Here is a 22,586-nt window from a genome sequence, read left to right as displayed (position 1 = left end):
AGGTTCAGGTGCATACATTGAAGACACCATCAGACTAGACTTATTAAAAGTGTCCCAGGAATTGGAAGTGCTTTTCAAAAAGTGCATTGTTTATTCGTGCTTCATCCTACCCTCTCTTGACTGCATAGATAACGTTTCCCTTTAAGGCACAGTGTAATATGGAAGTCAATATCCACTACTGAATCCATCAAAAGGCCTGAATTGTCAGTATAATGTGTGTTTGCGTATCTAACTAACTCAACATCATAACTCAACATTTGGATTTTCTTTCTCACAAATGTGAGATAGTTATTCTCAAAGTGGGGTCCGGGGATCCCCAGGGGTTCATTAGCGGGTTCCATGGGGTCCCAAGCAAAATGAGGAAGAGTTAATTTTACCATTATTTTGCGGGCTAGAAGTTAGCCCAATGAGAGAAAGTATAAAAAATAGAAAATGGCTCCTCGGAGCACAGGTCTCCGCCAGGTCAGGTAGGTTAATGTGGGCTAGCAATGTTCGGAATTCGCCAATCAGGCTGGAATGTGAAAAATCAGGCGGATCGGACAGATCCGTCTTGATCACTTAACTAAAGAGATCATTTGTACTGATTTGCGTGATGTTTGGACAAACAACTATGTATTTTTACTGAGTGATATGTGCTTCCATACATAGCAGCCCCTGCAGGCTGTACAGCTGCTATTTTACATAGTGGTATACACTCCCGCCTCCTCCATTCTCACTTGGTGTGGTTTCATCTTGGAATGGGAGTAGGGGGAATAGAAGAGTTGCAGGTTGTCTTTTGATAGGCAAATAAATTGATGTAATTCTTATAGTTTAGTCTAGTTTCTGTCCTCCCTCTCTTCGAGGCGTTACCACCGGATGTTTTGGAATGTGCTTCCACTGTGTAGATGGTTTACATAGAGGCTAGATTACAGATCAATGAGACACTATAAAGGAATTTGTTTCTAGTTTCACTAATGGCCTGCTATTAGACAATGACAAATTGAAACATTATGCAGGTGTGGTTAATCGTCACCGGCCATGGTATTCTCTTCAGGACATTTCCTGTAGTTACAGGTATTCACTGGTTAGAAGCTAGCCCATCGAGAGAATGGATAAGAATGACTATAACTATGACATAGCTCTGTTTAACACAATGCTTTACCCCCTCCAACTACATACTTTCCCCATTTATTTCTTAAATCGTTTTATATTATAATTTGACGCTGGCTTTGGCAATGTAAACGTATGTTTTCTCATGCCAATAAAGCTCCTTTGAATTGAAATTGAATTGACTATTCAGATCATGTGTTGGTTCCACTCTCTCCACTGTTATCTCCCCACCTACTATACAATTCCCTGCTCAGCCGCAATACAAGTTCATGTTGGAAGTTGAATGCACAACACAAGCAGAGATGATTGAACTTTGCTCTGAATTTACAACAAATATCTTCATCACCTTATATACTTTGGATAATCTCAACTTTGTCCTCAGTGACACAGAAGACCTCACCAGTGAGTCTCGGGGGAAAAAAACAAATAACTTCTCTGAGAGGCATGTTAAATACAACTTCTTCATAGTCAAAATATGTACATACATGTAGACTTGTTGTGAACAGTATTTTTTCAACCCCACCCCCACTTGTTACCTGCCAGCACAGTGGTATTCAGACATGGTACTGAACAGTGTTACAACATGTAGGCTACTGTAAGAGTTGTCAATGTTTTTGTTTTTTACTTAGCAAACCCGATAGGGTCAGAAGGAATCCTGTTTTTAGGTTACCAACATTCCAGCCAGTTTTCTTAGAGTTTTTTGTTTTGTTTGTTTGTTTATATCGTTTTACTTTGGTAAAAATACCGAACCTTTTGTATTCATTTATAGATAGAAAAAATAAGTTCTATGTTCTGATTGTAAGCATTGTGTTCAGTAACTGGGGTCTCCCCGTCTCTCCAGCTCTTAAGTACACAAAATATTTTTTCAGGTCAGGATACCAATTGTATCCAATCAGGAGAGAGAACTCCAGAAAGATAATTGATCAGCTTCAATTTTATAGTATAGATAGATACCTTTATTGATCCAACGGGGGGAAATCAGTCGCCCAGAGGCAGCACAGCAGTTAAGAGTTACAGGTAAAGAGGTAAAGAGTAAGGCAAAGTGTTCTAGTTCCAAATTTGTCTTTTAAGTTTCTTCTGTCATCACTTGACACTTACTATTTCTCGTGTTTGTTCTATGCCCTGCATGAGCTCTCTCCTAATTGGATGAAATTGATATTCTGATCTGAAAATGTATTTCCTAGAGAGACAGGGCGACCCCTGTTACTGAACAAACACTCTAGCTAATAGCAATGATTGCTATCAGAATATAGAGCTATTTAAAGTAAAGTTAAAAATAAAGTTATTTTCACACAGACACAGACACAGACACAGACACACACACACACACGCACACGCACACGCACACACACACGCACACACACACACACGCGCACACACACACACACACACACGCACACACACACACACACATGATAAAACACAATATGAAGAAAAATGGTGAGGAATGCAGCAAAGCCAACAAACTTTGTTTATACATTTTCTCCTTGACAATTTGATGACCTCTTTAAATCTTCCTGCAACCCATATGTTAGTCTAGACCAAATATATGAAGACAACAAATACAGTACATGGTAAATGGACAGTAACAAATAACCAGATGTTCACATTATGAATGAAAATTGCAGGAGGGTAATGGCGAATTTGTTTCTACACGTCCAGAAGCCAAGTCCAAATGGATTTGCCCGCAGGGTGGCTTCTTCTGGAAGCAGAGATAAAAAAGGATGGCTCCTCGATTCATGTTTCATTCACTGTCTTGACTTCAGGTCTAAACTTGTACTCTTTAATGAAGGCCTATGAAACGGTGTCAGATGAGCCGGGGGCCTGTAAAACAAAGACACACACACACACACACACACACACACACACACACACACACACACACACACACACACACACACACACACACACACACACACACACACACACACACACACCTTCACTGGTGCAGGCCTGAACAGTGCACACCACAAAGATGTATGTTTCTATCAGTCACCTACAATGTTAACTCACAAGAAAAGTCAACATGTTGGAAGCTTTGTTGTGGAGGATTTCTTGTCACGCAGAAAGACACTCAATGCATGGCAGCATTCTGCTCATACCTGGCCTTCCTTAAAGTTCAAAGTGAAATTCTTCATTTAACAACTTGTGAATATTGCAGCCTTCTTGTACGGCTCGTCACAATGGAATGAGGCGGGAATGTCAAGCTAAAGGGCTGGAGGATGGGTATTTGTGAATGTGAGTATGTAGTGTTCCTGTTGGTTAGACATTGCCAATCCGGTTATTGCGACGCTGTGTTATGTGCTAAGTGGTGGTAGGAAGGAATCTGGAGCATGTAGAAGAAGGGGAGCTTCCTCCAGGTCTTTAAGGTGCTCCAGTTGTGATCATTTTATGGACATTTTCACATTGTTGCAAGTCCAACCATTGTAGTAACCCAACTTTGGGTTCCCAAACTTAGGCGAGGATTGCACTCTGTCAGTTTGGATTGTGAGCTGTCTTTACTGTAATTAGTCAGTATTGTAAACGTCACCAGAATCACTGTTCATTCACTGTCCTACTATTTCTTTTTGCACCTTCCTCTGTACTCCACAGAAGACATTCTTCAGCCACAGGAATGCTCATAATTTCTGTTATGCATCTCATTGTATTTCAGCCAAACTTCCTCATGGTACACTGATGCCTCATCACTACTGAGGCATCATACTGCATGGCATGCCAAGTTGCACAAACACATCTTTAGAGGGGATCCGCCTGACACATCCAGTCCACACAAGGTAAGCTCAAGTGTCTGATGTGTCAGAAAACTGATGATATACAGTGAAATGGCAGTCCTTTCACCTTAACCAATTTCAACCTGATGTCCCTATTATGGGTATGTCATTATCACCAAACATCGCACCCCCAAAAACAATAAACACAGAAAAAGCAAAAATAGCCGATCTACAAGCTCACAATGTGTTCAACAATTGCTTTTTCAACAGTTTTAAAGGGGCCCCTAAACCAATTCTTGGGATTTACCTTACTGTGTGCAGGGACTCCGTAAGTCTTACAGAGTCCCTATACAGAGATGTATCTCTGATCAAGCAGGACCTCTGTTACCCCCTCATCAATCCCTCCAGTTACTGCTATAAGGTCAAGAATAAATATTTGATTCACTCTGCAATCATCACTCTGAACAAATTAAAATAGCCACTGTATTCTGACCTGTGCTATTCTTTACACTTGTAGTTTGAACTTTTTTGCTTTTGCTGAGCCTTGTCAAAGGAAAATCTTTTTTTACTTGTGATCTCATTGAGTACAGTAAATGGTAAACAGGGTAGCCTACATCCCATTGTTGCCCTGCCATGAGGACCAGTGTTGCAGGTTATCAACAACAAGTTTCACACCAAATTCTTGTTAAACAAGTACTTGATTCTGATCACAGATACACCAAGAACTGATATATTCTATCAGCCAATTTAATTTATTTAATTTAAGAGAATAATGACTAATCAAAAGCAACCCGCAAATATATTGTGTCCTTTCTTTCCATTAAGATTTAAGTAAGCCTATTTGACAACAAAAACTTCCAAGCATCTGTTTGTTTTTTTTAAAGTTTATTTTATTTTATTTAACACTTAAAACCAGTCCAAATGAAAAGACAATGACACCAAGCATAACTGGAACACTGAGCCCATAAGGGTAAAGCAAGCACTAAAGATGGACTACATTGTAGCACGTGAAACCCAAGTAGGGCTGCAATTTTCGATTATTTTCTTAGCGATTATTCTATAACTTTTTTGATTAATCAAGAAGCACATTTTTTAAATATAAAAAAATAACAAATTGATCAACCACAAAGCACTATTTTATACTTTGTCGAACAACGGAGTCGTGCAATAATGGTGAAAATAGCAGATCTACAAGCTAAAAATTCACCACAATCCGTTCTGAGCTTGTAAACTTTTTTGAAACCCATAACCTAATGCCAAAAATAGGGATTGATTATTGATATATTATTTTAATAAATTGTCAATTATAGATTAAATCGACATACGTTCGATTAACTGTTGCATCCCCAAACACAAGGACGTTGATGGACGGACGGGGGGGGTTATGAGGCTACTAATTCATAGCTTCAACAATAAATGTATATAGTTTAAACTTTAAACAGTTAGAGAATTGATTTGTTCCAAGGTTTGGTTGGTATACTTGCTGTACATTGTCAGTCAATTAGGCAGGTCTTTGATACAGTCTCTGATCACATCACTCTTTTCTGAGGGAATGCTGTCAAGCTGCATTGTTACCAGTGTCTCATACACAAAGCTGCCACACTAGACGCATTCAAGTTATGCTGAATTTATGCTCCATTGTGCGACGGTGCTTCAATGCTTACAACTCAGAGCATACAGTAAATAACACCTGTATAGGTTATCGATCACATATGAATACACATATACATATGTGCAAAACTACCAAAGTATATTCACTTAAGTGTTTGAAATGTTAAGCTGAACACTGAACAGTAACACATTTGTTTACCCTATGTTTTCACAAAGTTAACTCCTCTAAATGAATGGAAAACAAAGCAAAGTGGAGCAAAGCACATTGAATCAGATGAAGTATTGAGTAACTTGTAATGATAACCATGAGGTTATTAGGCTATACTGTGTATAGGCCTGCCTCATATCATGGTTGCCATTTAAGAATACTTTTCCATTGCAATATGAATTGCTACTTTTGTATTCTGCTCTATATTTTCCATTTATAACTAATTGTTCTAACGTACAACGCAGTATTACAGATTGAACAGGGTCTCAAATCAAGAGCAATGAGGGGTAATTGTTATACTTTTTTTTATGCCATCGTTCTGGCTACACTGCCCCCAAGTGTCACGGCAGTGTTCCTTTTAAACCGCATTGCTGTCAGACTGGTAGTGAGGTGACTGTCCATTGTGCAATAAAAGGGAAAGACTGAAGCATGTCTGGTATCTAGAGCATGGAATGAAATGCATTACACATCTCTAAACCTTTGGTGGAGCAGGAATCATCTGCATTGAACTTAATATGAACGTATTGAGACAGCTTGACTTGATATGAATATCCCATTATTACTATTAAGTAGCAAATGGTTTACTTGCTGGCAGTATTACAACAACAAAAATTACTTCGATGAGACATGACAAGAAAGGCGAACACATGATAAGTAGCAATAAAGACTGTATCTATCTATCTGGAAAGATAAAGACTAAATATCAAAAAACTCTGTTGTAGTGGCTGAAAAAAGGTACAGAGTTTACAGTAAGTTACTTAGACATTATGATACGTAAAGTAAAAAGGCAGTTGTGTTGTCGCCACATTCCTAGGTTTGCATGCTGGCAGGCCATTTTGAGTAAACACTAAAGTATGCATTGTTCATGTTTCAGCCATCTCGCAAGATGACACATTCATACACTTCAGTTTGGAAATTGTGTCAATAAGCAAACTCGATGCACCCATTCCCCACAGCCGTTATATGAATCCCTTAAGAAAGGACCCCAAGAACATATAAAGACTACACACAAGCTAAAACAAAAAAGTTTTATTCAAACTAAATCCTTTTAGAATAGCTGGTCTATACGAAATCATTAACATACACAGTATGTTTGAGAATACAACCGCACTTAGTAATGTGTGAAAAAGCTAAAAACATATCAGAGGCATTTGATTTTGTTTGTGCTGGACACAAAGTAAACGTCCTTTTCTTTCTCCGGCGTCGGGGCCAACAGGTTGTCTTTAACTGGCGACAGGGGATCTGCTTTCTCGCGAGGGTTCATTCTTGGATTCTCTCTGCAACAATAGACATTTGCATCATAGAGGCTGTAACGGACATATAACATCGATGTTTACAGTGAACGAAGGAGATTCACAGCCTTGATATACTGTATACCGTGATGGGGTGAAAATAAACTGTTGAAAAGAGTCCATTAAGAGTCTCAGTGATGGCTCATCAAGTGACTATAATTTAATTATATGTGGTATGGTTTTACCAAAACACTGGGTTAAAGCTCCCAAACACTTTTATCAATTCATGGTGCAACATTTCGACCTTCTAGGTCTTCATCAGGCAAAATTATTTTGCCTGATGAAGACCTAGAAGGTTGAATCGTGCCATGAATTAATAGAAGTAGAATAGAGCTCGGTGTGGGGATGTTTTTAACCTTTCACTTAATTTCCGTCCTGATATCCAGCACCTGGCTTAAATACAGGTATTAGACACACAATCTCCCCATTGAATGGTTTACCACAATGAAATACTAGCAGCGACAAAAGGTAGAAAATGACCAGCATGGTCAGCTACACACTGACACCGATTCGCCATTCAAGTGTTGCTCAACACACTCATTGACGTCAGCAGGTGTGCATCTGCGCGTGGGAGCGCCAAGCAAGAAAAATATAATGGAAAATATAAAGGCTTTGGTTAAAAAGACAGGAAAAAACACAATCTTGATGGATAGAATTAGTTGTTCCCCCGTTACAAGCAGAAATTGTCATCGTCATTTATGTCACTTGCGTCCTGCTATGTCTTTTCACCAATAAAAAAGCAAAAAGAGGAAAAATTAAAAAAAAAGAGGAAAAAAAAAATTAAGGAGAGAAAGGGAGTGGAAATAGTGAAACAAAAACATATGATTGATTGACGCTTTACTGCGTCATTGAAGCGCTGAAAAAGGTTGAAGCCAGCTCAACTTTTTTTGTAGCTTTTGTAGCTCGTCATGCAGCGAAGTGTCGGGCATCAGTATGTACCATGTAGCTTCACATCACTGGCTTCACTGATAGTGTGAATACAGCCTAATAATCACCTCCTACTGTACTGTAGATCCATCTATCTGTCCACACACAATTTGTTTTTCTCCAAAACATGGAATCACATCATAAATGTTGTGTACCAGCTAAACACAGCATATTATAGACTCTAGCTAGTCTTTACTTCACAAGCTACCCGTTCACGGGAACAACTATGTTTGATCACTGGATATCTAAATCGGGAACCGATGCAAACTGAGTACGTAGTAATAAAGGGAACAGAATTTTGTCACAGCAGTAGTGGGAAAGCTATGATCCATTTCCGTTATTCTGTTATTCTGTGATGGATATGCAGAAAAGAAAAGAAAATATAAATTTGAAAGAAAGTTAAACAGTAGTGAGGATAGAGTTGGTGGATATAAAAGGGGTGCTGACACTGACCCAGTAATGAGTCTTACCTTTTGAAGCTAAAGTTCTTCCAGAGGCCAGTGATGGTGGATTGGAGGCCGGGGTTGTTCTCATTATTGGACTGTGCTTTCTTTCCAGGGCCTGAAGGCTTCTTCCTCAGTCCACTAGCCCTGGCTGTGCCTGAGGGTTGTATTTTTGTTGCTTTCCCCTGGTCGCTGCGATTCAGCCTTGGCAGGCCTTGCACCTGAATAATGGGAAAACGAGAAGGCGAGTAGAAGAGTGATGAAGAGAATGAACAGGTGTTGATAGAGTGGGAAAAGGGGTTAACCACTTAAACCCTATATACTTTGTTGACCGGGGTCCCCCACCGGTCTATACTTGGGTCCCCTCCTTTTTTCCATCTACACGCTGAAAATGGATGATGAAAAGTTACCTGCCATTTTCACTGAATGTTAGCCTATTTTTGCTGAATGAACAGGGACGCTAGGGTTCATGTGATTAAGAACCAGCATGAATGCATGGGAGAGAGGACCAGTATCAGAAAACAAGAGACGGAGCACAGAACCAAAAAATACATTCCAGGGGTTCATTGCATAGTGCAATACACAAGCTCACCTTAGCTTTCATCAGGCTGGGTTTATGTTCTTCTTCTGAGTAGTTTGTGGGGCTCTGATCCGTGTCTGAACCATTGCTTGAGCTAATTTCCTGCAAAACCACAGATAATAGAATCAGCTTACAAACAAAACCACCAAAACACATAACCTGTGTTATTCATAAGGATACATCATAGCTGATGTATCCCCCCCCACCCCACCTTCCCACACGCATATATTTTGAGTGGCAGGTACACCCACGCATTCACTCAGAGACTTGTTCACATCATGAACTCTATACATTTCATGCATCCAACAGCACCACACTACATGACATCATACACACCTCTTTTTTTGCATTATCAAATTGATTATGGTGGGTCAGATGTATGTTACATATGTTTTTATTTCATGATCAATAAAGATATCAATCAGTCATGTCATAAATCTGGCTTCAGTAAACAGATAAAAAAAAAATCACACACAAAAAAACTGGTAGAACGGAACTGTGCCATTAAGGCACCTCATAGAAAACATGATGATATACACATGGAATGGAATTTGGTATAGACACTTGTAAGGTGCATATATGGAGGTAGGATGTCAGGGTGGAAATGATAAGCACTTACAAATATAGCATCCGTTGAGGGCGTTGGTGTCATGACAGGCGAACAAGAGTAGGCGAGAACTTCCTCTTTGTGGCAGGATGTAAGCCCAGGCTGGGAGAAATAAGCACTGTCCTGTGAAGGGGGTGAATCAGGGGGTGTCCCCTTATCCTCTGGGTGCAGGTCCACGGGGGATCGGGCGGGGGGTGACGGAGCGAGGAGGGGCTTCTGACCCGGCTTCTGGCGATGGAACTGCTGCAGAGCGGCCAGGCCAGTGACTGGCACCGGGGTTCTGGATTGTTCCGTGGAGGTACCTGACCAACGGAACACGCCCACACCCTGACTGGCAGGTTTGGGGGAGGGGGAGGCGGAAGGAGAGGGAGGGGTGGGGGTAGGGGGAGGGCTGGGGCTGGGGGTGTCCACAGAAGGGACCTCAGGGGCATCTTCTTCGTCATCCTGGAGGTCTTCCCCGTCTCTGTGAGAGGTCTTGTCATTTTGACTCAGAGCTCGGCCAACCACATCCTGAGAAACCTCCTGCTGTGCTGTAGTGCTCTGACTAATCACCTCACTGGAACTACTGAAGAACCTGTGGGATAGGAAAAAGAAGAAAAAAAACATGAGGACATAAAATAACAAATATGAGTGTGGTTGTACAGTAGGGCTGTACATGTTACAGGTTTGACATTGCAATGTACACATTGCAAAGGATAGCTAAGGCTAATAGCCTTGTCAGTCATTGTACTAACACTTGTCCTTCTTGACAGAAAACAAAGCTGGCAAAAGAAAAGGAGTACTGTCCTTCTGATAAGTAAAATCACACAATTTTATTTATATAGTGCCAAATTACCAGTTATCTCAAGACACTTTACACGTAGAGCAGGTCGAGTGACCACACTCTGTAGAGACCCAACATGCCCTCGGTGAGTAAGAACTAGGCAACGGTAGCAAGGAATAACTCTCCAAATGTAATGACTTCCTGGTAACATGGCACTTTCTGCATTCAGAGATTGAGTCTCTGAACACTTCCTTATTTCCTGCTCTAAAACCACCCTAATCATTGCTAGTGATACATTTAGATATAAACATATTGGCATTTTATCTGTGAAATAATGAAATTCCTGCTTTTACATAAATCTAAAATATCAAAATGTCTATTTTGAATATTGTTCAGCCCTACTTCAGAGGCCTCATAAAAATGATGCCTCTAAAGTGCTCCTGGTTTGTCCTAAGAGTGGCTGGATCGTATCACTATATAAAGGAGAGGATTTTCAGGACAAGACAGAAAATAGGTAAGGCTTTGCGTTTAATCATCTGAGACAGGCACACTTGACTGGTTGTGTGACTTTACCTGCTGCGTGTAACTTGACTATCTCCTTCTGCGTCCTGGTTCCTCCTCTGTAGCAGGGTGGCAAAGCAATTGCGTGGCTTGGCCTTGCCACTGCCAGGTGTACAAACGTCAGATGGTCTAGTGGAGGGGGTAGGTGTGTCTTTGGTGGTAACATGCTCTTGGGACTTTACCCTCTTCTGACTGGAGGCAGAATACTGCTGTAGTACGTCCTGGTCTGACAAACTGGAGTCTAGTTGAGAGGGGGTGGGATAAATAAAATGAATAATCCATATAATATATTATATACAAAAAAGCATTTAAAATTATATTACTGATGAAATCATATCTACACTTAACTACACTCATCTATAGTCTTTGTAAATCATGTCTAATTCTTAATTTTACCAGATGAGATTATCTCATATTTCATTAGAGATTTTTTCTCTACCAGGACCTTGGAACTGGAATCCAGATCTCAAAAGCAACCTGCCTGTTGAAGAAGATGTCCTACACACAGTACAACTAACTCACCGTCTCTGGGCCGTTTCACTTGCCGGTCTCTGCTGGGCAGCCTGAGTCCCTGCAGAGTTATGACTCTCTCCTTCCCCCTGGTGGAGGGTGGTGTCTTTGGGGAGCCAGGAGCAGGCCGAGTCGAGGCAGCAGAGCCTGGAGTCGAGGTAGCAGAGCCTGGAGTCGAGGCAGCAGAGCCTGGGGTGTAGCCTCTGCTCCAGATACTGAGCTGGGCAGAGGGCTCCGGCCTGTTATTCCAGCTGTGACTTCGAGGTTTTGCTGTCTAAAAAGATGTTTGCAATGTTGTTGTAAGTGTCATAGAAAAATACATTTAGATTCAAATTAAAAATGTTATACTCCAAAATGAAGTTGTGACTATGAAACCTTGTTTTGTACCTGTGCATTGGGTTTGTCTGGGTTAAAATCATCGATCATTTCCATGGTGTGGATGTCCAGGTTACCCAAGGCCATCTGCAAGCCTTTTTCATCTCCTATGTTACTGGAAGCAAATGATCAAGGACAGTATACTCTAGTACAAACAGTAACAAAGAACATACAATTTAAAAACCAAATATATATATACACACCCATAATATCCTTATTTACACCGCCATCTCATTCTCTTTATATTTTAGAGTCCTAAAATAGATTTTGTCATGACTGCACATCTTTGAGACCAAGCACTTGACAGCCTCTTGGCAGCACCAGCCACTTTTCAAGAAATGCTGACTAAAGGTGCTGTGATCAATCCCATTGCATAACTGTATAACATAATTGAATTCCCACCAGGAGGTGGGTATTGGGTATCCAGCTTGATTGTACTCCTTTATAGAATACAGACAGGGAGTATGCAGTATGGCAGGGCAGGACTAAGCTTGACTAGCATGAAGGATACTGCCCGGCATAGCTCAGAGACGCAGGGTCAATGTGCTCTGGGTATCGATTGAGCGGCACAACCTTCCTCCCGACTGGATCAAATACCAGCTGGTAGAGGAAGGTATTTTCGGCCTTGACGAAGCCCTCAATGTACTCCTCTGGTACCTCCAAATTCATCTTCAGGTACTGGCCCATCTTCTTGATCACCTGAGTGCAAGGAGAGAGATCGAACAATTTAAATGAAAATCTTCCTATATCATACGTTTGGGCTGGGATGGCGATATGATAGGCAATAAAACAAAGACATTTTAAGCATGCTACCTTACAGGGTTGATGATGGTCTGAGGACCGAAACGTCCACTCTGTGTCATTTTATTTCACCATGTCACTTTTTGCACTTTTGTAAGTAAAGGACTATTTTTTCATCCAAAGAGCCTTTTCAGTGTGTAAGCCTTTTGGTTGTTTATGGACTTTCAAAGCGTGCTACCTTTGTCATAATATAAAAAGCACTCTGACTCAACCCAGTGCATGACTGGTGCTGATCTGTGGTGTAGTGATAATCAAAAACAATTATGAGTGGATCGCACACAGGTTAACTGCTGATGAATATTGATCTCTGAGCAGATATGATCACTCCAATGCAGAACTAAAGCTAGTTTTAAAAGGCCAAAACAATAAAGTGAGCAATATATACTTCTTTGGTGAGTACTGTTCATACAGTAATGCTAAAGAATGTGTGATCAACTATTACAATTTTTGTTCTGAATACTTTGCTATGGCTGTATGACAGGTGCCTAAACCATTATTTGGTACCAAACTTACCCTGAGGATATCAGGATTGTTAGCCATCTTCAGCAGCTTGCAGGCCTTGCCAAGTCCGATGCCATACAGCGAGGCCAAATAGTCACAGCCAGAGAGGATGCACATGTGGCGGAACTTCTGCTCTGTGAAAACGTCCCCCAGAGAACGACAGCGCCCCAGGTTATTCTGGTCTATCTCCAGCCCGTTCCCCTCCTTGTCCATCTTCAGGATCACCTGTGTGTGGTTGAGAGAGGCGAATGGTTTTCTCTCAAGGCGCTGACCGTGTGGTGTGTATGAAGCAATGTACAAATGACTGTGAATTAATGGTACCTTTTTACAGCCAAAAGCCAGCAGGTCAGAGTCCTCTGTGATGATAGCCTGGGCCATTCCAGACTTGCTGAGGTAAGCCAGCTGGGCATCTGCCTCATATGGAGCAACCACACAATCCACCCCTTTGGCCCTCGCAGCCTGATGGGAGGAGAATACACGCCCAAATAATTTTCAGGAGTTAAATATACATTTTTGTAGGGAGTAGAAAAACAATATAGTGATGACAAATAGGCAGCAATGGAAGTTCATTAATTCTCCTGGAGAAAAGAATGCCACTTGTCTAGCATATGCCCCAACCTTGATGACATCATGAGCCATGGAAGGGGTGACACTGACACTCTTTGTAAAGCAATCCCTGGCCTCGGAGAGCTTTCCCTCACGGAGCAGTTGCTTGCCTTTCTGAAGATTGGCTTGTCGACGCCTAGAGGGAAAATTATAGTAGTAAGTAAATATGTGTGTCTGTGATTATATCTGTGATTATGTTTGATAAAGGCTATGGTAAATATATCCAATAATGTATTCATCGAGCTAATTACAATCACTCGTTGTTGTAAAAATACGTACTCTCTGCGTGCCTTATCCACTTCTCGTTTTGATGGCAGATTGCATCCATCGAACACCAGAATTGGTTTCACACCAAAGGACAGCAGCATGTCCACAAATTTCATACAGTACCACACATATCTATGAATAGAAGAAAATAAATAATAATTTATTGATATTCAACAATCACTACAAGTATTTATAACGTTATATATTATTACCATTAAAAGGACTAGTTCACCCCTAAAATGACTAATTTTCTATTGATTACACACCCCATGAAGCCTTGAATTCATGGATTTTTTGTTTGTTTGTTGCATTAGCCAATAATTTGATGACCGGCCCCTACTGACCGATGACCTGGTCGGGTCATCAAATTATTGGCTTAGGAATGCGACAAAAACATCTCCATGAATTCAAGGCTTCATGGGGTGTGTAATTGATAGAAAATAGCAAATAGGTCAATTTGTGGGTGAACTACTCCTTAAATATCTTCACATGCCCGACCATCTCAAATCACAATGTATCATTTTAAACACCCCAGACTTACTGCTCAGTTGGTTCCCCTTTGGCAAGCTTCTCAGCACATGAAAAGGCCCCTTTATGCAGCCAACAGTAGGTGTCAACGGCCACTGTCTGCCCTCTGTACTTCTTCACGTGGACGGGCTCCGACGCATCTTTGAGAAACTGCAACAACCCACTTATACCCATGTCTGCGGTGCCAGTTGATCAGTCAACTTTATCTTGATGGTTGGTCTGCTGCACGCACCTGTAACGGGAAATATTGTCAACCATACTTTGTTGCATGTCAAATAGCCGCTAAGAGCGGTTCACAACATGTTGTGTGAGCTTGTCAGTCGATTATTTTGCCGAATATTCGCATACGTGGCCGTATATTATGACATAACCATCCATTATTACCCAGGGACGCCAGTGTTCATGTGGTTAAATACCATTGGGATCAATACCATTTTCGGGTTTCTGGTCCGGTCTGGACGGAAATAACTTTACGTCATCAGGCGGCCGGAACTCACGACCGGAACCTCCGGTGCCGTGCACATCCAAAATGATTCCCCTAGTTTAAAATCGGTTTAAATTGGTAAAATAGTTTTGTTTCTTTTGGTATAACATTCGTTTGGTATGTCCATCTTTTATTCTAACTCGTAGCGCAACTAGCGAGACTAAACGAATTGATTCGCAATATGTGGGGAACAAAAACAATGTGACGCCAACCAGAAGCCACCACCGGAACACGATATTGTTTTCTTTTTTTTCTAAACCGGATCACACTGCTAGTTTAGAATGAACACCAGGCTTTCCTCCGCGGTGGAAAGGCTGGTGACGCGAGGTTAGTTAAATACACAGGCAAGGCAACTGAACGTTCGTGCAGGAAAACCCGTTTAGAATAACTGAATTTGAACGCCTTTCTAATTAGTTTATGTGCTACTACCGTGCGTATAAATGCATGTTTAGAGTTGTGACATAACAACGGAATGAATCGTCCAACGTGTCGTTGTCCACGTTCAGAGCTGTGGCCGTTCTTTACAGTCAGTCAGCGAGCACACACACTGGTCAACGGCGACCGAAACATCAACCGAAACAGAATTGTTCTTGACATACCTTCGTTGTGTTGCGTCTCTCTCTGCAAACAGTTGAATATAAGGCTGAAGGCTCTGGTGAAAACAACAGACTTCTTCTTCATAACACAGATAGCAGGCGGGATTTGTTTTTTGCGGCAAAAAAGAAGTGGCACATCGCAAGCTATTCCCATTGGTCAGTCCTTCCTCGCCAGCCAATCAACACTGTTGAGGAGGTGGGGATTCGCACAGGAAATGGATGGGCGTTTTCTTTCTTTCTTTCTTTCTATCTTTCTTTCTTTCTTTCTTTCTTTCTTTCTTTCTTTCTTTCTTTGATTGAATACTCAGAGTAGTGTAGAACAAGGGAAAAAACTGCAAGACAGTGAATGCCATCACCATATTATCTTTCTTTCTTTCAACAAAATCATATGCATAACAATATCAATACTTCATTCATAAAACTCTTGTTATTTTCAAAAGATAAAGATTCATTTTCACTTAAATGATCAAATACGTCATTTATCATGCTAGAAGTACAATCTTTCAATAAATTGTATGGAAGGCAATCCTTTAGGACCTGTATTAATAGATGGTTCTGCTACTTTGTAATGTGGGAAGAAAAATTATGACCATGTCTGTTTTGTTTTGTTTTTGTATTTTTTGTTGCTGCTATTTTTGTATTTCTTTTCTTTTCTTTTTATATTGTTATTGTGTACGTGTATGTGGTTTTATGTGATGTCTGTCTGCTCTGTTTTTGTTTGATTGTTATTAAAACAAGAGCCATACTGTTGTTATGTTTTATATAATTGAAAATGCCAATAAATACATTATTTAAAAAAAGAAGTGCAATATTATTCCCAAGAAAAAAAAGAGTTACATAAAAAGTAATAATTACACGTATGTTTTATGATTGTCAACATATGCATTCCCTTTAGAAAGACTTGGGTGCTTGCTTATGCTTATTGCTTATGCTTATGGATCTCATCTTAAACAAGCTTAGAGCTTAATTAGCTTTCCAGTTTAGTAGACCTTGTATTGTGAATTTGTACTTCCAATGTACTGTTATGTACTGTCATGTACTGTTCTCATGTCTTACTAAATAAAGTACATCAATCAATCAATATGCCGTATGATTTTGTTCTCAATCATACGTTCTCGTTTTCTCTGAAAGACTACATATTGTTTAGAATTAAATAAATAAATTCAAAGGGCTTTATTGGCATGAGAAAACATACGTTTACATTGCCAAAGCAAAAGTGGAACAATCTAACTTACAAAACCATAAGAATTGTGCAATTTGCTGTCAGAAATAGTTAGCCATCCATAGGAAATAGGTTAGCTTGGGATAAGCTTTTGCAAAGTTGTGCACACATAGCTGCTGTTTTTCAAAAGTGTTTAAAGGTAGTTGCTTTGTTTATATGTACAGTGTTTCTAATGTACTGAGGTCACTCGATGCCATAGACTCTATGGCATCGAGTGATAGACTGTATGCTCGATGCAGACAGTGCAGGAATACACACAATGATAACCCACACATTGTTTCATGCATTTACACTATTCACCCACCAGGTGGCAGGGGGTTCCCCTGTCTGTGGTGTTTGTCTCTGGCTTCGTGTTGGATTTGACGTGTCTCCTTTTCCCAGGTTTCCTTGCACTTCCTGCTTTCGATCGCAGCAGAGAGTGTCTGTAGTGGAAACGACAACAAAATGGTATAGTTTTTTCGTTCGTGGGCGAAACCTCGTCAATGTCAGCGTCGGTTTCAAGCGTTTCCACCTGAATTACAGCGATCGGATGGTTTAAATGTCATTTCCTGGGTCCTGAAGCGCGTTGCAACAACAACATCAACGATGCAGTTCTCTCCCACCAATGGAGATTTCACGTTCGTCTCATCGACAGAGGCTGAAGGTAATGCCTGGATAGCATAACAGCTAGCAGGCCTCACAACACACATATCACCCTATGTCAGGGGTCTTCAACATTTTTCAGGCCAAGGACCCCCTAGCTGAGAGAGATGAAGCAGGGACCCCCACTACATATTGTATAAAATTGTGTTGCAGATTAAGCTTTTTCATAGATTTCATAGATATGTTCATAGACTTGTTTGACAGCACTATCAAGGTGTAGCGTTGAGTTGGATTTATGCTAATGTGTATTTTCAGACAGTTAACCACTTAAAACCTAAAAACTTGTACTTGGTCTGCTCTTTATTCTCTCTACACCAAACCTCTTTGCCGATTAAATACACTACGAGAGTCGTAATCTACGGCTACTTCAGAATAGTCATGCCAGGGTTCAAGTGGTTAATGTGAAGGGGGAAAAAAGATCCTATCACAGAAAGATTTGGCGGACCCCCTGTTGAAGACCCCTATGTGGATGGATGGTATTTATGTTCAAAACCAAGTCGTCCTCGTTGTGAAGCGATTTGATCTATCTGTGGCTTTCACTCATCCTGTCAGCTCACTCATATATTAGGATTGTCTGCAGCTTTAACGATATCAGCTGAAGTTTAGCATACCTACCTCCACACGTAGCTGCCTTTTTTATTTGACAGCTGAGCCTCGTATGCAAGTTATAATGCCTTGGATCAAGACAGAAGATGTATCTGATCGATGTTGATATTTGCATACCTGTCAGACGTGCAAAAGTCAAAAAAGACAAGTTATTTAACTGTTTATCTTTCCAACCATTTAATTAATTATTGTAGAATATCTGTGAATCTTTTAACAAGAGTTTGTGTATGGATATGGATATCTTTGGTTATGGATATTTTTGGCGAAGAGGAAAAAAGCAGTCCAAAACAAGTACAGAGCCAACCCAAGTCCAGTTGACTAAGTCTAGAGCGTTTAAGTGGTTAAATGTTTATCACTGACTTGGTTACGTTTTCTGTTCTTTTACAAGGTGGCCTTTAAATGTGTCGTAATTTGATGCTGTCACGTACTGTAAAATACAACTCCAAAGACAAAGCACCACAGGAATGCCATCACGGTAATGGCATTCCTGTGGTAGTTTGTCTTTGGAATTGTATTTTGAAAGTGTTTTCCTTGCGTGCATTGACATTCCATGATCACTATCTATGATAACTATTTCTCTTTAACAAATAGACCCATCCTTACATGACATTGTTCTCCATAGAGCTCAGTGGTACCATCGATGCCCCGGACATTAAGCTGAACATGGGCAGTGAGAGTGGAAAAGACCCATATGCCACCACGTTTCTGAGGCAACGAGGGTATGGATGGCTGCTGGAGGTGGAGGAGGATGATGGTGAAGACATCAAACCTCTGCTGTGAGTAAACCTAAATTGTCAAAGGTATTGCGTCACTACATCATCCTGTTGTTTCATAATAGAGTTGACCAGTGTGTTTACTTTGGTCATGAGTAACTCAGTAAGCATGCTTTTAGTTAAGCCAAATTATAGTGATAGGCTTTTATTTTATTTTATTCCTGACTGCTATTTTGTGTCTATACCAGGGAGGAGCTGGACATTGACCTGAAGGACATCTACTACAAGATTCGCTGTGTGCTTATGCCCATGCCCTCTCTGGGTTTTAACCGTCAGGTGGTTAGAGACAACCCAGACTTCTGGGGCCCTCTAGCTGTGGTGCTGCTCTTCTCAATGATCTCCATCTATGGACAGTTTAGGGTAAGCAGTATATACCATAGTCACCTGCGCTTACTCTGTATTCAGTTAAAGATGGTGTAAAATCGTTTGTTAAAATAAGTGTTAAATAGCTCTATATTTGTCTGTTTGTTGTTCAGTGACATGGGTCTGCTTGTCTCATGTTCAGGTCAAGATACCAATTTTATCCAATCAGCAGAGAGCTCATACAGGATAAACAAGTGAAATCAGAAGTGATGAACCAAATAATTAGCAGAAAAAGTGGATCACTATAAAATTGAAGATGACAAATTATCTTTGTGGAGTTCTCTCTCCTGATTGGATTAAAATGGTATAAACATTTATTTTCTGTTTGCTAAAGAGCTGGAGAGATGGGGAGACTATAGACTATAGTAATGATTACTCTCAGAATATAGAGTTTTAACATTTTCACGCACGCACACAAACGTATCACTTACCACACCACCATTAATGATGATAATGATAATGCTTTTTTTCAATTATGGTTAAAAGATAGACCTTTTTGCATGAAATGGATACAGGTAAGAATAGAGAGATGCAAAATAAGTAGTAAGGTAATAATACAATAGAGGACTTCTAGCTACAGTACACTATGTAACTTTTTTAGTGAATACAATTTTGTTTTGACCAATTTGTGTGGTAAATGTTAATACAATATGGCTAACACAACTGTGATGCCAGTGGTGGTTGCATTTAGTGTACATTCTCTTCTTTTGAGACATGTAGTCCTTGTGGTCTGGTTTGACCACTAGTGGTTGACAGTTGGTACTGCCTGAAGGTCAAAATTCAATATATCTCAGAGTAGGTGTACTCTATTGGATCAGTGGTAAAAAAAATCAGCACTTGAGCAGGGGATATGAGTTTGAATCCCTGGTAGGACTGAGGAATTAGCATAATGTTTGAACCATTAACAGATACACTATAAAAATAAGCATATGTTTAATGTACATTCTATCACCAGTACTATGGGCAAATAAAATGGAACAGTTAAAGTCTGGCCTTGCTTTTGGCAGCACTTGGACAGACCGGGTTTGAACCCTTAATAAAACAAGATCAAGTCATATGAAACGCATAAACAACTAGAATGGACGGTAAATATACAAAATATATATATTTTTTAAGTTAATGGGCCACTAGCATATAAACGGCAGCCCTACAATCAATGTCCTGTTACCAAAAAAGATGATCAGTACTCTGATCATCAGTAAAATGTTAGCGGTGAGAGTTATACATAGACGATGAAGAGGGTTATGGCCCTGTATTAAGAGGAATCATTCAGCTTCTGTTCCGCTGGTTCATATAAAGAAAAAAGTAAAACACATTACACTAGCCACTTGCCTCTGAATTTATTCTTTATCATATTTCCCAAGGTTGTGTCTTGGATTATCACTATCTGGATATTTGGATCTCTAACAGTCTTCTTGCTGGCCCGTGTTCTTGGTGGTGAAGTAAGTTCTATAGATATTAATTTGTTTAGTTGTACTGTAAGTTTCATATTTTGTATCGTTGCAACAAACAGATTTACCTTATGTTGTGATGTTCTCCTCTTAGGTGTCATATGGTCAAGTCCTTGGAGTGATTGGGTACTCCCTTCTCCCGCTCATCGTTGTGTCCCCTCTGCTTTTGGTGATAGGGGGATTTGAAGTGGTTGGTACACTAATAAAAGTGAGTGAGCTTATTTAATTCATCAGTTTATTATCTTTCCTGTTCTCTTGATTTAAATATATTTTATTACGTGAACAGTATTAACAATCCACAAATCTGTTATCCAAGTTGCTGTGCAAATGAATGGAAGGTACCGAGCAGTGCGCGTTGCGGTATCTGCCTGGTTTTAAAGTGATCTGCTAAAACCTTGCACAGGATGCCAATCAGTGCTCCTCTTACCTTGACATATGAAAAATAAAATCACAAATTGCAATACGTCCATGGAATGGCATGGTGAATATTGTAAATACGATGTTGGCGCAGTGATACTTATACGTGCAGGACTCAGCCAATCAGAATCAAGGACTGGAACTATCCGTTTTAGAAAGCGGTACAAACAACAGGTGGTTTTACGATGCATCTTTTACTCAATATTGTGGTTAATCTAACCATATTCCTTGTTTTCATCTTGCAGCTTTTCGGAGTGTTTTGGGCTGCTTACAGTGCTGCTTCACTGCTTGTCGGAGACGAATTCAAAACGAAGAAGCCTCTTCTCATATATCCTATTTTTCTTTTGTACATCTACTTCCTATCACTGTACACTGGTGTCTGACCGGGCAAATGGCTTCTGTGGACCTTTTGTTGGATACTGACCCTGGAGCAACGCAAAAAGAAAGACAATTCCACAACAAAACATAAGGAGCTTGGGTTTTAAAAAAACCCAAAACATTTTCTTTTCTTCTTCTTTTTAACCCTGTTACAATCCTAGACTGTGGGAATATGGGGTATCAGATTAATATGTATATAGTTGTGTCCCTTATCTGCTCAATAAAATAAGAAATCCCAAAACAGAAGCTTTTACAGATTGAACCGCTGTATGCACATTTTTGTTGTCATATGCCTATACAAACAGCCACTGTGTCTCTACAATTACTTTATCATTGTAAGTAACTGTTTGTGGAAATGGGATTTCTGGTATTTGTGACATAGATTGATGGGTTTTTATTTTTATTTTTTACATTGAAGAGCGTGGTGCCAAATATCTTTTTGAACAAACAATAAGTCATCACCCCCCAAAATGAGGTTTCCCTAAAAAGGTGAAAGTCTTATGCATTATTAACAATGGTTGGTCGTTTATGCTTTTATTTTTTTTTAAGCAAACTTATTTCTTAACTTATACAGTCTGGATAAGTGGTTTAGTTGGGGCACTTTGAATGAAATAAAGCATTGTCTACTACATTTGAGTTTTTACCTCATTTGAGTCATTATTTTATAAGCATTTTATACACTGAAAGAACCACATGTAATTGTACGCACCAAGACATTGTTTAATCACATTGGTTACAATGAGTAAGCATAGATAAATGTTTTTAAATGTATCTGTTTAGGTGTTTCTAATGACAGATGATCTTATAACAACATACTGAGCTACTGTAGGTCAACTTTTTGACACATTGTTAAGAATATTATGTGGCAGCTATTTTCAGTGGATTCAAAGGCTTACTGCAAGCAAGAACAAAAACAAAAACAATTCAACTGAGCTCAGAGGAAGGAGAAGAATAATCACAAGTGACAATGTTTTTCATGGTTCACTAAATTTTACAAAGAGAACAAGGAGGGGTGTAGGAGTGGACCGTGATTCTCAACCTGTGGGTCGGGACCATTCTCAACTTGTGGGGTCCCCAGATGACAGTGAAGTGACAATTGAAGATCTTTTAAAGCCTTTTTAATACCTAAAAATGAGAAAATAAATAAAACCATTGCTGTATCAAAAGTTATCGTCAAACTACACTATAAAAACTGGTCAAACATTGGCCAAATAGTCAAATTATATAAGAAAGAGGAAGATATTGTGAAAATAGCAGATCTACAGGCTCACATT

At 39.9% G+C, this 22,586-nt stretch overlaps 2 protein-coding genes across 3 annotated transcripts; one reads left to right on the top strand and one right to left on the bottom strand.

Annotated features, from left to right (window-relative positions):
- Positions 1–6,633: 6,633 nt before the first annotated feature.
- Positions 6,634–15,540, bottom strand: exo1 (exonuclease 1). Of its 2 annotated transcripts, XM_084075921.1 has the most exons (14): positions 15,464–15,540; positions 14,394–14,612; positions 13,865–13,984; positions 13,598–13,721; positions 13,301–13,438; positions 12,992–13,204; positions 12,189–12,376; positions 11,690–11,792; positions 11,315–11,576; positions 10,805–11,033; positions 9,481–10,042; positions 8,874–8,963; positions 8,309–8,502; positions 6,634–6,896 (listed from the first exon to the last, which is right to left on the bottom strand). In XM_084075921.1, the coding sequence occupies exons 2-14, from the start codon at positions 14,552–14,554 to the stop codon at positions 6,761–6,763; spliced, it is 2,520 nt and encodes an 839-aa protein (XP_083932047.1). In that variant the 5' UTR covers positions 14,555–14,612; positions 15,464–15,540; the 3' UTR covers positions 6,634–6,760. The 2 variants fall into 2 exon arrangements, with proteins under 2 accessions (XP_083932047.1, XP_083932046.1); XM_084075920.1 differs by having other exon boundaries at positions 12,992–13,438.
- A 1,506-nt stretch (positions 15,541–17,046) lies between these two features.
- Positions 17,047–21,943, top strand: yipf4 (Yip1 domain family, member 4). Its single transcript, XM_084075599.1, has 6 exons — positions 17,047–17,325; positions 18,553–18,706; positions 18,892–19,063; positions 20,431–20,508; positions 20,612–20,725; positions 21,180–21,943. Exons 1-6 carry the CDS (start codon positions 17,268–17,270, stop codon positions 21,315–21,317), a joined length of 714 nt encoding a protein of 237 aa, XP_083931725.1. The 5' UTR covers positions 17,047–17,267; the 3' UTR covers positions 21,318–21,943.
- Positions 21,944–22,586: the final 643 nt, after the last annotated feature.

The sequence above is a fragment of the Gymnoscopelus microlampas genome, assembly GCF_963454915.1.
Source record: "Gymnoscopelus microlampas genome assembly, chromosome: 13".
NCBI classification, from domain to species: Eukaryota; Metazoa; Chordata; class Actinopteri; order Myctophiformes; family Myctophidae; genus Gymnoscopelus; species Gymnoscopelus microlampas.
Note: the sequence above shows the minus strand (reverse complement) of the source record. Positions and strands in the feature narration are given on the sequence as shown.